General features: G+C 36.3%; 1 protein-coding gene across 3 annotated transcripts in view; it reads left to right on the top strand.

Moving 5' to 3' along the window:
- NVL (nuclear VCP like) overlaps positions 1-16,137 on the top strand; it is a 99,437-nt gene that overhangs the window by 38,641 nt on the left and 44,659 nt on the right. For 2 of the 3 annotated variants that reach the window (XM_061187332.1, XM_061187334.1), the window contains 4 exons: positions 782-886; positions 6,016-6,078; positions 10,909-11,028; positions 14,452-14,551. In XM_061187332.1, the coding sequence (XP_061043315.1) occupies positions 782-886; positions 6,016-6,078; positions 10,909-11,028; positions 14,452-14,551 (388 nt within the window). The remainder of the gene's footprint in view (positions 1-781; positions 887-6,015; positions 6,079-10,908; positions 11,029-14,451; positions 14,552-16,137) is intronic. The other variant, XM_061187333.1, reaches the window with a different exon arrangement.

Genomic DNA, 16,137 nt, shown 5'->3' with positions numbered 1-16,137 from the left:
TTATTTATGGCTTGTGTTGGGTCTTCGTTTCTGTGCGAGGGCTTTCTCTAGTTGCGGCAAGCGGGGGCCACTCTTCATCGCGGTGCGCGGGCCTTTCACTATCGTGGCCTCTCTTGTTGCGGAGCACAGGCTCCAGACGCGCAGGCTCAGTAATTGTGGCTCACGGGCCCAGCTGCTCCGTGGCATGTGGGATCTTCCCAGACCAGGGCTCGAACCCGTGTCCCCTGCATTGGCAGGCAGACTCTCAACCACTGCGCCACCAGGGAAGCCCTCAAAGCAGTTCTAATGCCCGTGAAACTTCGGATTTTCATTTACTCTTACTTTTCCACCTCCCTGATCATTTCATGGTTCATTAATGATGTATGATCCATTTAGAGGTGTGAAAGAGAAAATACGTGGAGATGATAGTGAACAGGTGTCTCTTGCTTTTGATTACATAGAGTACCGCTGCTTCTGATTTCTTAAAGGGGGCCATTGCTTAAAATCTTTATAACTTAGAAATCTAGATACATTTTCTAAAAATTGAGTTTAAAATGTTGAAATACTGTATCTAAAATGTTTTCAGAACTTAACATTTAAGTATGAATTTTTCAAGAGCAGGGATTTTAAATTTATCACCATTTACCTCATGCTTGAAACAGAGGTAAGCACTCTGTGCCAGGCACTGTTCTTATCTTCAGGCCTCACAATCAGTGTTGAAAATAGGCATCTAGAGATGATTTGAATATGCAGTAGAAAGTGGACATTTGTAACAGATTGCTGTTGGGATTGTTTTTTCCAGGCACCAGTACGTAACCCAGATCAGTTCAAAGCTCTTGGGTTGGTGACTCCAGCTGGAGTCCTCCTTGCTGGTCCCCCTGGCTGTGGGAAAACTCTGCTGGCAAAGGTATGGAATAATTCAACTGCATGTATTTTATTTCTTACTGTCAGTTAGGATAACATGAATTTAAATGTTACAGTGAGATATTTTTGCATATTTTCTATTAGAATTTCATTTTGGAAAGACTGACAGTTTTCTTCAGGAAAGTTTCCCACTTTTATTTTAATTACACAAGGTATATCATTGAAAATTTGGAAAAGAAAATTTTAAATCAACCATAACCCCATCGATTTTAATACAGAAATTTTCATGTTTTCTGTGTATTATATTCTAAGTTTTTAGTGAACATTATTGCATAGTTGTAGTTTGTAGCTGACCTAGTTTCCTACTTTGGTATAGTTATTATTTATAAGTTAAGTATTTTCCTCTATGTTCCTTATTTTCATCTATGTTCCTATTGCATAGTTGTAGTTTGTAGCTGACCTTGTTTCCTGCTTTGGTAGAGTTATTATTTATAAGTATTTTCCTCTATGTTCCTTATTACAAATATTATTTTGAAAAATTAGTTTTTTACAATAGAAAATATAGATAAGCAAAAGGGAAAAGCATTACTTATAATCCTCTCACCATTGCCTACTAGTAACCACTGTTTCATTTTGTTGTTAGTCCTTCCAGATGTTCTTTTGTACATATATATCAAGATAATATGAATAACTTTTATATATATATTTATAACTATAAGGTTTTTAAACATGCGTTTCTCACTTATCAATATTTGTTGAACATCTTCCCATGTCAGTATATACAGATACACATCGGTATTTTTTTTTTTTAATTTATTTATTTTATTTATTTATTTTTGGCTGTGTTGGGTCTTCGTTGCTGTGCGTGGGTTTTCTCTAGCTGCAGCGAGCGGGGGCTACTCTTCATTTTGGTGCGTGGGCTTCTTATTGAGGTGGCTTCTCTTGCTGCGGAGCACAGGCTCTAGGCACATGGGCTTAAGTAGTTGTCACTCGCGGGCTCTAGAGCGCAGGCTCAGTAGTTGTGGTGCACAAGCTTAGTTGCTCCATGGCATGTGGGATCTTCCCGGAGCAGGGCTCGAACCCGTGTACCCCTGCATTGGCAGGCAGATTCTTAACCACTGCGCCACCAGGGAAGTCCCCACATCGGTATTTTTAATGCCTGCATAGTATTCTACCATAAAGATGCTCTATAATTTATGGAAATGATTCTCCTATTAAAACAACACTGCATGAAACAGTCCTGTGCTTACATTTTTGTACCTCAATGGGTAATTTTAATAGAATGCATTCCTAAATAATTTTTTAATAAAAAGAATGCATGTATTTAAAGCTTTTGATCCATTACCACTCGATCAAAATGATCCATTACCCAGTTACACTTGATCCGTTACCAAAGTGTCTTCCAAAAAGTTTGTACCAGTTTCATCCCTATAGGGTATGAGTATCCATTTCCCCAACATTCCAAATTAGCAATAGCCATTAACATTGTTTTTAATATTTGACAATCTAATAGGTTAAAATGGTTATCTTACAGTTTTTAAGTTATGTTTTAAAAGCTACTAGTGGGCTTTTAAAAATAATGTGTTTATTGGCTTTTTTCTTTACGAATTGTCTGTATCCTTTGTTTTCCTAACATGCATGTGATTTTCTTATTTATAATCACTCTTCATATAGTAAGATCTGTTATATTTGTAGTTTGTCAGTGTTTTTGGCATTCTTACTTTATTGATCATAGTTTTGACACTTTTGTTTTGGGGTTTTTTTTTCATATTTATGTGGGCAAATTTCTCAGTCTTTTGTGATTTTTTTCCTTTGGAATCATGCTTATTAGAACCATTTTTCTTGTCTGTATCTTATATTAGTCATCATTTTTAATGTCTGTATAATAGTCCATCTATAATTTACTTAACCCTTATCAACTTTTAAAAATATTTGGATTACTTATAAATAAGAAATCAAAATTAATGGCATTTTTAATAAGTTTCACAGCAGCCGAATAATCTGCGGCTCCTCAGTAAATACCAAATGTCCACAGTGCCATTTGCCCATGTATATATATACGTATATAATATACATGTAGATTTTTTAAAACTTATTTTTACTTATATTACTAAATTTTCTTGCTTAATGCTTTCAGTACTCTTACAGGGCATTGCTGTAAAGGAGTTTGGGAACAAAGGAGGGAAAGGAGAACACCACAGTTGCTGGTCTATGTTTTTTTCACAACAGTTTTAGAAAACCGTAGCCAGAAAGAAGGTCCTGCAAGCTAATGTGTGAATTCACTGGGTGGATGCAGTTCCCTTGCCTGAGTGCCTTGTAATGTTTGTTTGTTTTTTAGTTATATCTGCCTTTGACTAGTTCTGCTCACAGCAGAAAGGAGATAGCTTAGATCATTTGAAATCCCTAAATAATGTTAAGACATCATAGATCAAATTTTTCCTCTTCTTCCCACCTGCCGCCTCCCCAGATTGCCAACGTTTTGGTCCCTCTCTGTTCAGTCAGATTTCTGGTATCTGACCATTTAGAGCAGGGAATCTTACCTAGGACTCCATGGATGGACTTCAGCAGCTCACTGGATCCATGAGCCCAGGCAATATATTATGAGTATATGTATTTTTTCCAGGGAGAGAGTTCACTACTTTCATTAGATTCTTCAAGAGATTCATGACTACATGCCCTAGAATCTAGAAGTAATAGAAAATGTCCTGGAATGGCAGAAGCAAAGTGTTACTGGAGTAAAGTTATGGAACCACTTATCAGTCAGAACCTGGCAACCTAGAATCAGTTATAAAATTAAGATTTTGGATGACCTTGGTTGTTTTGTTTACTCATGATAACAATAACATAATGAAAATTTTCTAAACGCTAGCACATACTATATAAATAGCATCAAGTAAAGGCATGTGATTGCTGGGGGTCAGCACACTGAAAATTGGTGACTAATAAGAAGGAAACTGGAAAGAGAACAGTAAAAATCATTTAGTCATCTGCAACTATATATATAGTATGGAAGCAAACAGCTCCTAACACTGAGTACAAGATTCATGATGATATCCATGAAAAAATTAAATTATATTCACTGTATTTCATTTATCAATAGAAGACAAAGAAGATTTCTGATAATTTCAGGAACTCTGTTGGGTGTTTTAGTGGGTGAAATCTTAGTTATCTCGCATATGGATGTTGAAAACCTAATGTAGATGAGTCATGCTTTATTAGATGTGTATCCTGACTCTACTTAGAGCATGAGAGGTAGGAAAGCTAAGAAATTGGCAGCCGGAAAGACAGAGATTTCGAGATGTGGATAAGCTACATATTGAGCAGTTTTTGCATGGCAGAGCCTGCATGCATTCATTTGTTCAGCCAGTATTTGCCGAGCTACATACACTTTGCCAGAACTTGTGCAAGGTGCTAGGGATAAACTAGTGAACGTGACACCTACTCTAATGGAATTTATTGTCTGTCTGGAAGAGGCAGGCAGTAAACAAAACAATAAAATTGCAGATTCAGCTAAGTTATGATGGAAATAAACTGTTGTGGCTATTTTAGGTTTGGTATTCAGGGGATGGTGATATTTAACAGAGTCCTGAAGGACTAGATAGCCACATGAAGAGGCAGGGAGAGAAGGGGAAGAGTGTTCCAGATAGAGGGAACAGCAGTTACAAAATCCCTGAAGTGGGCAAGGCCTTGGTGAATTCGAGAATCAGAGAAAGATCTAGTGGCTGGACTAAGAAGAAACTGTCATGTAGCAAAATATAGGCTTACAAGCCATGGTGAATATTTCAATTTGTACTTGAAAATAAATGAGAAACATAGTAAAACTATATGATCTCATTTACATTTTTTAAAAAATCTTTTATTGGATTATAGTTGATTTACAATGTTGTGTTAGTTTCAGGTGTACAGCAAAGTGAATCAGTTATACATATATATATCTCCACTCTTTTTTTTTTAGATTCTTTTCCCATATAGGCCATTACAGAGTATTGAGTAGAGTTCCCTGTGCTATACAGCAGGTTCTTATTAGTTATTTTATATATAGTAGTGTGTATATGTCAGCCCCAATCTCCCAATTTATCCCTCCCCCGCTCATTTACATTTTTTGAGTTAAGTGGAGAATGGATTGGAGGAAAGCAAGAGAGAGAGGAAGCCAGTTAGGTTTTTTTGGTTTGGTTTGGTTTGGTTTTTTTGCATGTCCAGACAATAAGTGATGCTGGTCTGGATGAGGATTGTGGTATAGTGGAGAAATAGGAAGTATCAGACTCACCTACATTTTAGCATTAGAGCTAATAGAACTTACAGATGGATTGGCTGACCTGACAAGACAGGAGATCAAGGGGAGACACCGTGGTTTTGGCTTAGAAAATATATTTACTGGGATAGGGAGAAAAAGAGTTTGGGGTGTGGGATTTGGGGAGAGTTGGGAGAAATTCAGGAGTCCTGCTTTGGAAACGATAGATTTGAAATTCCTATGAGATCCAAATGGGAAAAGAAAAAAAGAAAAAAAAAAAATCCAAGGGGAGATGCTGAGGAATGTGTTGAACATAAATCTTGAGCTCAGATATCAGGTTCTAAGAATAGGAAAGAACTTTATTTCCTGATCATTTTGAAGTTGTGAGTGATTTTATTCGGGTTTCATCTCTACATTCTCAGTGTAATTTTTGTATTCTTCTACACATATAACCATATATTTCTCCTTTGTTATTCTCTTTGGCTTTCAGCCATGCAGTTTAATCTTTATTTATTAAACAAAATAACCTGTAAATACTGTAAAGACTGATACCGATGCTTTTGACTTCTGGTTTATAAATGAATGAATGAATGATTGCTTTCATTGGGCATGGCATTTGTTTATACAGAGATTATGATTTCACTAGGATTCTAAGCTAGGGCTACAAATATACTTACATATACCATGTTTATGTAAACAAAACATTACATAAATGTTTCAAGTCATTTCCATCTGATTTCTAGTCTGTGGAAAGTTTTAGGTTCACATTTACTTCCTTTGATTTTCTTTTTATTCCCATTTGTCTCCTCTCCTTCTAATGAGAAAGAGGCAGCTATAAAAAGGGGGAACTAGAGTATAAACCACAAAAAGTCCTTGCATTATCACAAATTATTGTTATTATTTTATTATATGTTTGTCTTGTGTCTTTTTTCTCTTACTAGGCTGTTGCAAATGAGTCTGGGTTAAATTTTATATCTGTCAAGGGGCCTGAGTTACTAAATATGGTAAGTTGTTGTGGCATTTGCCAGTATTTTTGATTAGGAAAAGTAATGGTCATTCAAATTACAGGGTGCTCAGATCATTGAAACAGTGGGGTTTTTTGGTAAAATCACTGCAATAGGAGTGAAGAGATGGAGCTTTGCTCTGCTGTACTATTTACTGTGTATAAATGCTTTCTTAATTAGTTCTGTTAACCTCTGAGCCTAAGTTTTCTCACCAGCAAAATGGAAATAATCAAAATAGTCAACATTTAAAGTGCTAACTCTGAATTTGTCAAGCCCTTTATATATATTATTCTTCAACAACCCTGTGAGATACAAATTGTTGTTTTCTCTGATTCACAGATGAGGAAACTTAAGTTTGGAGGGGTCGTATAACTTGACCAATGTCCAACAGCTTGGGGATAGTGGAGCTAACATTTGATCTGCTTTCCTTGTCCTGTTGTTGTATAGCTCAAATGAGTTAAGGATTAATAAATAAAAGTACTTAGGGGGGAAGAAATCACTAAACTACTATATAATAACTTCTTTCTGCATTTAAGCAGCTTATGTCTTAAATTTAAGAGATTTTGAATTTCTTATTTCTTGTTCATGCCTATGAAGAGTAAAGTGCCATTCCATAATATTCAAACAAAGAAGAAATGAAAGTGGTATCATTTGTTTTAAAAGGCTATTTCAATTTATCCCCCCTCTAATTTTTTATGTTTTCTATTAAATATGTTACTTTGCTCCTAAAATAAGGATTTATACTTTTATCTTTACTCTTCTTACACTTCATTTTGGCTTTCTCATGGAGGAGGTACTCAAAATAAGCGCTGAGGGGAAGGGATTGATGAGGGGGGTGAAGGGTGAGGCTGGAAAAACAGTAATAGCCAGGCAGTGCAAGGCCTTCATACCAAGCTAGAGTCAAAATGTTACCTTTAGAATATTAGAGAGCTAACAGAGTGTAACTTTTTTTTTAAGAGTGTTAATTTTTTTTTTTTTAAACTGTTCTTAAATTTATTTATTTATTTTTGGCTGTGTTGGGTCTTCGTTTTTGTGCGAGGGCTTTCTTTAGTTGTGGCGAGTGGGGGCCACTCTTCATCGCGGTGCGCGGGCCTCTCACTGTCGCGGCCTCTCTTGTTGCGGAGCACAGGCTCCAGACGCGCAGGCTCAGTAATTGTGGCTCACGGGCCCAGCTGCTCCGCGGCATGTGGGATCTTCCCAGACCAGGGCTCGAACCCGTGTCCCCTGCATTGGCAGGCAGATTCTCAACCACTGCGCCACCAGGGAAGCCCAATATTTTTTAAATTTTACTATGAAATATTTCAAGCATATAAGAAGTTGTAAAGAGTAATATAATGACCCCTCCATGTATCTAACATCCAGCCTTAAAAAAGAAAACCAATATATATTTGAAGCCCCCTGCAAACCTTCCCGAATCATGTCCTCCATTCTCTTTTCCATAGAATTTACTATAATCCTGAATTTGTTTATTAATTCTGTACACTTCTTTCTGTACACTTTCTGTACACTTCTTTCTGTACACTTCTTTCTACATTTACTGTATGTTATATATTTTTCCCTAAATAACATGTAGTATTATTTTACATGTTTCAAAAAATAAGTTTATGAGAATTGGAAATGTGAACACCTACTGGACATTTTATATTAAGAAAATAACTTTTAAGTGTGATAATGATGTAGTTATGTTAAAACCATCATCTTTGGACTTCCCTGGTGGCTCAGTGGTTAAGAATCCGCCTGCCAGTGCAGGGGACACAGATGCGAGCCCTGGTCTGGGAAGATCCCACATGCCACGGAGCAACTAAGCCCCGTGTGCCACAACTACTGAGCCTACGCTCTAGAGCCTGCGAGCCACAACTACTGAGCCCGCGTGCCACAACTACTGCAGCCCATGCGCCTAGAGCCCGTGCTCCGCAACAAGAGAAGCCACCACAATGAGAAGCCCGCGCACCACAACAAAGAGTAGCCCCCACTCGCCGCAACTAGAGAAACCCTGCACACAGCAACGAAGACCCAACGCAGCCATAAATAAATAAATTTATAAATGATGGGATTTTTAAAATATATTTTTTTAAAAAACCATTATCTTTTATAGAGACATTATAGAGACAGTGAAATATTTACAAATAAAGTTATGATGTCTGGGCTTTCCATCAAAATATCAAGTAGAAAGAAAAGTGGACAAGAGTATAGATGAAGCAAGGTTGATCATGAATTGAGCTGATAATAATGAAGCAGGGTGATGGGTATATCTGGGGTTTATTAAACTATTACCATTGAATGAGTATAACCACACTTTTAAAAAAATCAGTTTTTTTCTTTTTTTTAAAAAAAAATATTTATTTGGTTGCACCAGGTGTTAGTTGCGGCAGGCGGGCTCCTTAGTTGCTGCTCACCGGCTCCTTAGTTGTGTTACGTGAATCCTTAGTTGCAGCGTGCATGTGGGATCTAGTTCCCTGACCAGAGATCAAACCCAGGCCCCCTGCACTGGGAGCGTGGAGTCTTAACCACTGTGCCACCAGGGAAGTCCCTTAAAAACATAAGTTTTTTTCTTGATTCATGTTTAGGTTGAACATTATATACATATATCCTTATGCATATTTGTGAGATATTTTCGCCCTAGGGTATGTACTCAGCAGTAGAATTGCTGTATCTTATACAGTATATACATTTTCAAAAATATTAAGTATTGCCCACTTTTTTCCCAAAGTGGTTGTTACTGAGTTTTACTTTCACCAGCAGTGAATGAAAGTTACTTACATTTTTGCCAGTCTGATGAGTATGAAATTTTATCTCATTGTCATCTGCTTTGTTTTTTAGAGGTAAATGTGGGAAGAGGTCTGTGGAAGAGTCCAGAATGACTCTGAGAGGTTAGGTGATCTAATGAGGAAGATAGATATCTTGGGGTTAGAAAATGAGTTTGCTCTAGGACATTTTAGATTTAAAGAGCCATTTGGAGGGATTCAGCAAACTATAGGAAATGTGAATCTGGAGCTCTGAAGAGATTTGGGAGTAAGTATCATCTAAATGGCACCTAAAACCTAGGGAATGGGTAAGGTGAGTAGTATTGTAAGGTGGTCTCTGACAGAACCTTGGAAGACACCAACATTTACAGGCCAGGGAAGGAAAAGCTGGCAAAGGAGACTGTTCCGAAGGTGGAGGACGCCCAAGACTTTCTAAGCCTGAAAACCTAGGGAAGATAATTTTTTCCACCTGTCAATATAACCAAACAATAGAAAAGAAGTTGAAAGTAGGACTCTGGATTTAGCAATTAGAATGTCACTAGTGACTTTAGGGAAAATATTTTCAACAATTATGTTTGCAAAAGCCAGATTATAATGGTTGAAAACTGATGGCAAATAAGGAATTAGAAATAATAAGTATAGGATCCTTACTTGAAATAGTTCTTAAAGGCCAAGGTAGTGGGAATTTTAATCATTGTTACCTTTCTTAAGATGAATTGATTTTAATCTGTCCTTTTGAAACTTTAGGTTTACCTTCCCCTAAATTAAATTTCCTTTTACTTAGCCATTTTGGTTAGCTATATCCAAAGTCCCTTTGCCGGCTGTATTGATTCTTCTCTTTCATCCCTGTTTGAAACTCTCTGTCCCAACCCACTGATATCTTTTCTTTAAAAATATCTACTGAATGTCTTTTCAGCATTCCAAATATAATTTTTGCTGATTTAGATTTTTCAGGAAACTAAATAGGTTTGCTGTATTTGTACACTGAGCAGGATGTTATGAGCAGACAAAAATTTGAAACTGTCATGACTTCTGCTTTCCAAGGACTTTATGATGTAATACAGTGAAGGTAGAATAGCTCAGAAGTTATAATAGTAGGAAGTGCTATAAGAGCAAAGAAGAGAGGGTGGAGGGAAGAAAGATTAGTGATCTTTAGTGATCTTGATCTAGAATGCAAGAGCTGTTTTAGAGGTAAGTTGGAGAAGCAGTTCAAGTGAGAGATGCAGAATAAGCAAAAGTAGAAAGAAAAGTTACAGGACAGATCTGAGGAAAAGAAGTTCTACTCAAATAGAAAATAAAAATACTTTAATCATTGTCATCTGTGATGTATTCTGTGCCTTAATTACTTTATTATGACCATATAGTCATAAAATAACATAAAAGATAACCTTATGATATAATTGGCACCGTAAAGACATTTTCAGATTGCCTTATGTAGCAGTATTATTATGAGAAACAAAGCTTTTCTTAGTTAACTAATTTGAAATTTTACAAGAACAATTTCTTGTGCTTAGCTGAAAGTAAAGCTGTATTTTTACATATAACTTTTTATATTAATTAGTCCTAATGTTACAGCTGCTTGTGAATTGCTTTGTATTTTTATTTTACCATACATTATGCATTATGAAACCTGGTAGATGTCTAACTGGCTCAGTTTGCCTCCTCTGATGCTGTATGACTGTTAGCTCTTCCTTTAGCAAGATGACTTGTGTAGAAACGACAGTAGAACAGTAAATTGTCTTGTTCACATTTAAAACACTGTTGAATTAATGAAAATTACTGCTGGGTATTTTATATGCATAAAGCTTTGATCCGTTCTAAAATACCATAAAATTGTGGAATTTTTTTGAGCTAGAGGAGACCTTTCATTCTATTTAGTCTTCATTTTATAAATGAGGAAATTTATAATAAGCTTAAATAATAGCTAATCTTATTAAGTTGACCCACATATAACTGGCTATTTTTGACCTAATACTTTTTGGACTCAGACATATAAATGTCATTTAAAACTAGTACTACTATAATTTGGCCCAAACTCCAAAGTTGAAACATCTCTACATTTTATTTCTTTTCTGTATATGGCTAGTATGTTGGTGAAAGCGAGCGCGCTGTGCGACAGGTTTTTCAGCGAGCCAAGAATTCATCACCCTGCGTGATATTCTTTGATGAAGTGGATGCCTTATGTCCTCGAAGATCAGTCCGAGAGGTAGGTATCATAGTTTAGTGATTACAGATTTTTTTTTAAGCACCATAAACCTTTTGTAAGTTCTTCCAAAGTTACGTAAACTTCAAATAGTTCTTATAAAGTCATTCGTTGAGAACACTGAGACTCTTTAAGTGAAGAAACCTAGTAATTTGAAAACAGGGCCTAGGGATAACAATTGTATTTTTATTAGCCTCTGTATCCATTTTTCTTTCTGTGTATTATTTTGGTTGCACATATCTGATTCACACAAATGAGTTTTGGGGAATGGAAATGATTATTAGTTTTGGATAGCCTGCCTTGTAATCGTATGATTCTCTTCAGAGTTCTTGGAGAAAATATAATTTAAGACATCATGCATTCAAAGTAGGGTCAGATGATATGCTTTAAGACGCAGCACCATTTCTATCTGGGGAAGATATAAATTGGTGTGCATTAAAGACCACTTGCATTACTACACTGAGTCACCATTCTTAGAAATTTTGGTACATTGATTGCCTGGAAAACAGTTATTAGGAATACTGTTTGACTCATAGTGAAGCATAATATAAAGAATATATTTAAAATATATATATATAACCTTTTGAAGAGGATAGCAAAGACTGTGTAGTAAGTACATTTATTACAAGATGATTGAGGAAATGATTATATTTCTTATGTGATTTGTTTTCACATAGTTACTCTGTGTGTGTTCTTGGGCTATGAAACATTTATTAGGTGCCTCGTTTTGCTTAAAATACCCAGCATTCAGAAGTTGCAAAAGAAACCTTGACTAGGATAAGTGTACTTCATATCATAGCAATTTCGTTTTCTCACCCAGCAGTCAGCAATATCACAGAAAATCCTTATTACAGTCTTATCTCTGATAGTGATGTCAGTGGCCAGGGCAGAGATCCTTCCCGGGTTCTCCTGCCGGCCGGCACGTTCCAAAATCTAATGTGGGATCCAGAGCAAAATCCTACACACTATATCCAGCTGGTGGGGGCATGGTATGCTCTGGATTTTACTCCTTTTTATTCCCTTTTGCTGTGAATTAAACCCTTTGTTCATTGACAGCCCATTTCATTGGTTTGCAGCTCTCTGTTATCAAGTGGTAATTTAAATTAGGAGGAGTTCATTGAGGTATATCCAGTCAACTCCTTGCCCTCAGAGAAGTCTGCATTCTTATGAACCACATTTCTAACTTCTAGGTTATCTCTCTCGGCTGTCTGCTACCACACATCTCTGTAATCAGATATATGTGTTTTGCTTTAACATTTTCACCTGAAGAGGATTCTGAAAATATTTTTAAATTAAATGTATTCTTTTTTTAATGATGCAAGTTATTCATGAATACGTGCTTGTGAAAAATGCAAATAAATACAAGTATAAGGAGAGTCAAGTCTTTCTTCCAATTCTCCTCCCTGTTACTCTTCTTGGAGGTTACTTCTGCTGACAGTTTTTAGTGTTTTGCATTTGTGGTCTAGAACTTTTTCTATAAGCTTAAAAACATGTATGATTTAAACTTATTTTTTTATATAAATGTGGTCATTCTATCTGACACTTTACCCATGTACTTAATAACTTATTTTGTAACTATTGAATAAATATTCCACAGTCTGGATAGGGAAGAATTAATTCAACAATTCCCCTGTTGTGGACATTTACATTGTTTCCAGTTGTTTCCCTTATAAACACAACTGTATTAAACATTCTTATCACATATTTTTGTGCATATGTGGGAATATGTGACAGTTTTGGAAGTAGAATTTCTGAGTAGAAGATGTATACAAATATTTTGAAAGCTAACACACTCATTCTTCGCTAAAACTACCAGTTACATACACCTACCAACTAAAAATAACCATTTTCTACACCTTTGTCAACAATGGGTAATACCCATCTTTTTACTTTTCTCAATTTTATTGGCAAAACATGATGTTAAATTTTAGTATTCATGTCTCTGACCCTTTTGCTGTTGAAATGTTTTTCTGTGCTCACTTTGGCAGCACATACACTGAAAATGAAATGTTCCCCCCCTTTTTTTAAGTTTTTTTTTTTTTTATGACCATTTTTAAAGTCTCGATTTATTGAATTTGTTACAGTATTGCTTCTGTTTCATGTTTTGGTTTTTTGGCCCCAAGGCATGTGGGATCTTAGCTCCCGCACCAGGGATTGAACGCACACCCCCTGCATTGGAAGGCAAAGTCTTAACCACTGGACCGCCAGGGAAGTCCTGTCTTCCCCTTTTTTTGTTGTTAATTTATAAGAGCTTTTTATATGTCATGGAAATTAGTCTATTGTCCGATTATGTGTGTTGGTACTATTTTTCCCAGTTTTATCACTTATCTTTTTTTATTATATAAAATTTTATATATAGTAAAGTCTATCAGCCTTTTCCTGAATTGATTGTGAGGTTTTTGTCTTGCTTAGGTAGGAGAGTGTTTTGGGGTTTTTTTGTCTTTTTGTTTTTTTAAAACCAGTATTTCTTTATTTTTTTGAGTCCTGATTATAATTCTTTTAATCTCCTAACGGTTAATACTGTGTCTCCAAGGAGTGATAATAAGGTGCACCAAATTTTTTTTCTGGAGAAATCAGTATGTTAAACTCATTACCACTTCTGTACATAAAATTTATGTTGAAGAAAGGCAATTAAGGACAAAAAGAAACACAGCACCACTTTTCTCATTTCCTACATTGTACATTTTAAAAATTTCTGTATTTAAGGGATAAACATCCCTCTATTCACCAACTCCCTGAACATCTTAGATATTGCCCTGGGGTAGTTCAACTTTGTACTGCATGCTTCAAGGAAAAGAGAAAAGGCCTCAGTGTCCCAGCTGAAAACTCTGGAATATCCAGTATCCTGGGGAGTCTGATCTGGCATTCAAAAGCTGAGTCTAGATTTGCCCAAAGGGAAATTCATTGTGGCTATTAGACCTTTTTTTTAAAATTTATTTTATTGAAGTATAATTGATTTACAATGTTGTGTTAATTTCTGCTGTACAGCAAATTGATTCAGTTAGACACATATATATTCTTTTTCATATTCATTTCCATTACGGTTTATCACAGGATATTGAATATAATTCTCAGCTCTTAGATCTTTGAATAGCTCAGAGGCATAAGACTGTGGGATCAGCTAAGCCTGAGATTGAATTTCATCTCTACCCTTATGTAGCTTTGAGACCTTGGACAAATAGCCTCTCTAAGCCTCAGTTTCCTCATCTGAATTGTGGATAATAGCAGGATTGCTGGGGAAGCACATTGATGAGAACATGTTTTGCACAGTGCTTAGATATAGTGACTTCTCAGGAAATAATTGTTATATCTTTTGACAAAAGCTTTCATTCAAGTTAGCAAATGTATTATTTTGCATGAAAAAAAAAACGGTGATGTATTTTTCTTTTATTGGGAGCTGATGTAGCTGTATTTATTTGTTTTTAGACAGGGGCAAGTGTCCGGGTGGTAAATCAACTACTTACAGAGATGGATGGTCTGGAAACACGTCAGCAGGTTTTTATTATGGCAGCCACTAACAGACCAGGTAAGAAAGAAGAATATAAAACAGATGAGTCTAAAAACTTACAGCATTTACAAACAATATAATTTATATACGTCCTAGTAAAGGAAGAGTAAGTTTGGGAAATCCCTTTTTGGTTCATAAGTTGGAATAAAACATTAGAAAGCTTTTATGTAAGCTATAGTAAAAAAACAAAAAAACAGTATAACATTATTGCTTGGATTCTATAAGATTTTTTTCTGTGTTGGTGCGTAGAAAATTGTCTTGTTAGCAGAGAACCCTTGTAACATACACTTTTGACCACAAAGTATTATCAGAATTTATGTCCTATGGTTTCTCTCAAGCTTATAGGAGACAAGAACCAGTCTCTTTTTCACTGTCTCTGAAGGTTAAAGATAGGTTTTTAAGGTTTCATACTGGAAGCATGTCCATATACCTGCACTTAACAATTTTTTAAAATTGTTAAAAAGCCTAAGTACTAGTGAGGGATTTAGAAAAAGTCTCAAAACTTCAAAAGTACCGAAGGTGGCTTTTACTTTGGGTCCTCAGTTCTCTTCATATTGTTTAATACTTTGCCATCCATATAAGCCACTGTATCATAGCTGCTCCTGCATTGATATTTGTGTTAACTATGTCTACCGGCAATGACTTGGGACTTTAATTGCTTAAATGGATTTTTCAGTTTTCAAGCTGATGTAATTTTTCTTGTAAGTTAGTACAGATACTAAAACCTTCATGAATTATATACCATTTCATTTTAAAATGAAAAATCGAAAGTTTGAATTAGACTCTTATCTTTGAATTAGAAATACTCTCTTTGAGTTAGGCAGAACTGGGTTTGAGTCCTGGCTCTAGCACTTCATATCTTACTAACTGTTCTCTTTCAACCCTAACTAGTGTATACCAACTGAGTAGATTATAATTCAGGTCTGACACTAACCACCTGGAGTTAATGTCAGAACCTGCAGGTTAAGGGGTCAGTTGTCTACAAGACTGCCCTACTTCAGATGCCAGATGCAAGTGGTGTCTCCAGGACACATGCACTTCTGACCAGCCTGCTACAAACTTGGGGATTCCCATCACCCCCTTCAGGTTCAGTAATTTGCTAGAAAGACTAACAAAATGAAGAAAAGCACCATACTTAAAATTATAGTTTATTATAAAGGGTCCACTTAGGGCTAGGTCTCAGGGGGAGTGCAGCGCTTCCGTGCCCTCTCTCCATGGAGTCAGGGCACATCACCCTCCTGGCACATCACTGTGTTCATCAGCGAGGAGTCTCCCTCAAGTTTGATGTCCAGAGTTTTTATTGGGATTTTGTTATGTATCCATGATTGATTGACTCATTGGCCATGTGACTGAACTCAGTCTCCAGCCCCGCCCTACCTCCCCAGATGTCTGGCTCCAAGTTCCAACCCTCTAATCAGATGGTGAGTCGTACTGGTAACCAGCCCCATCCTGAAGTTATCTGCGGGGCCAACCTTGAGTCATCTCATTAGCACAACAAAGACACTCCTGTTACTCTGAAAGCTCTAGCCAGGAACCAGGGGCAAAGACCAAATGTATTTATTCTTTATTATACCACATTAATCCTGGGCATGTATTACTTCATC

This window comes from Eubalaena glacialis, chromosome 3 (genome assembly GCF_028564815.1).
Source record: "Eubalaena glacialis isolate mEubGla1 chromosome 3, mEubGla1.1.hap2.+ XY, whole genome shotgun sequence".
Classification (NCBI taxonomy): domain Eukaryota; kingdom Metazoa; phylum Chordata; class Mammalia; order Artiodactyla; family Balaenidae; genus Eubalaena; species Eubalaena glacialis.
Note: the sequence above shows the minus strand (reverse complement) of the source record. Positions and strands in the feature narration are given on the sequence as shown.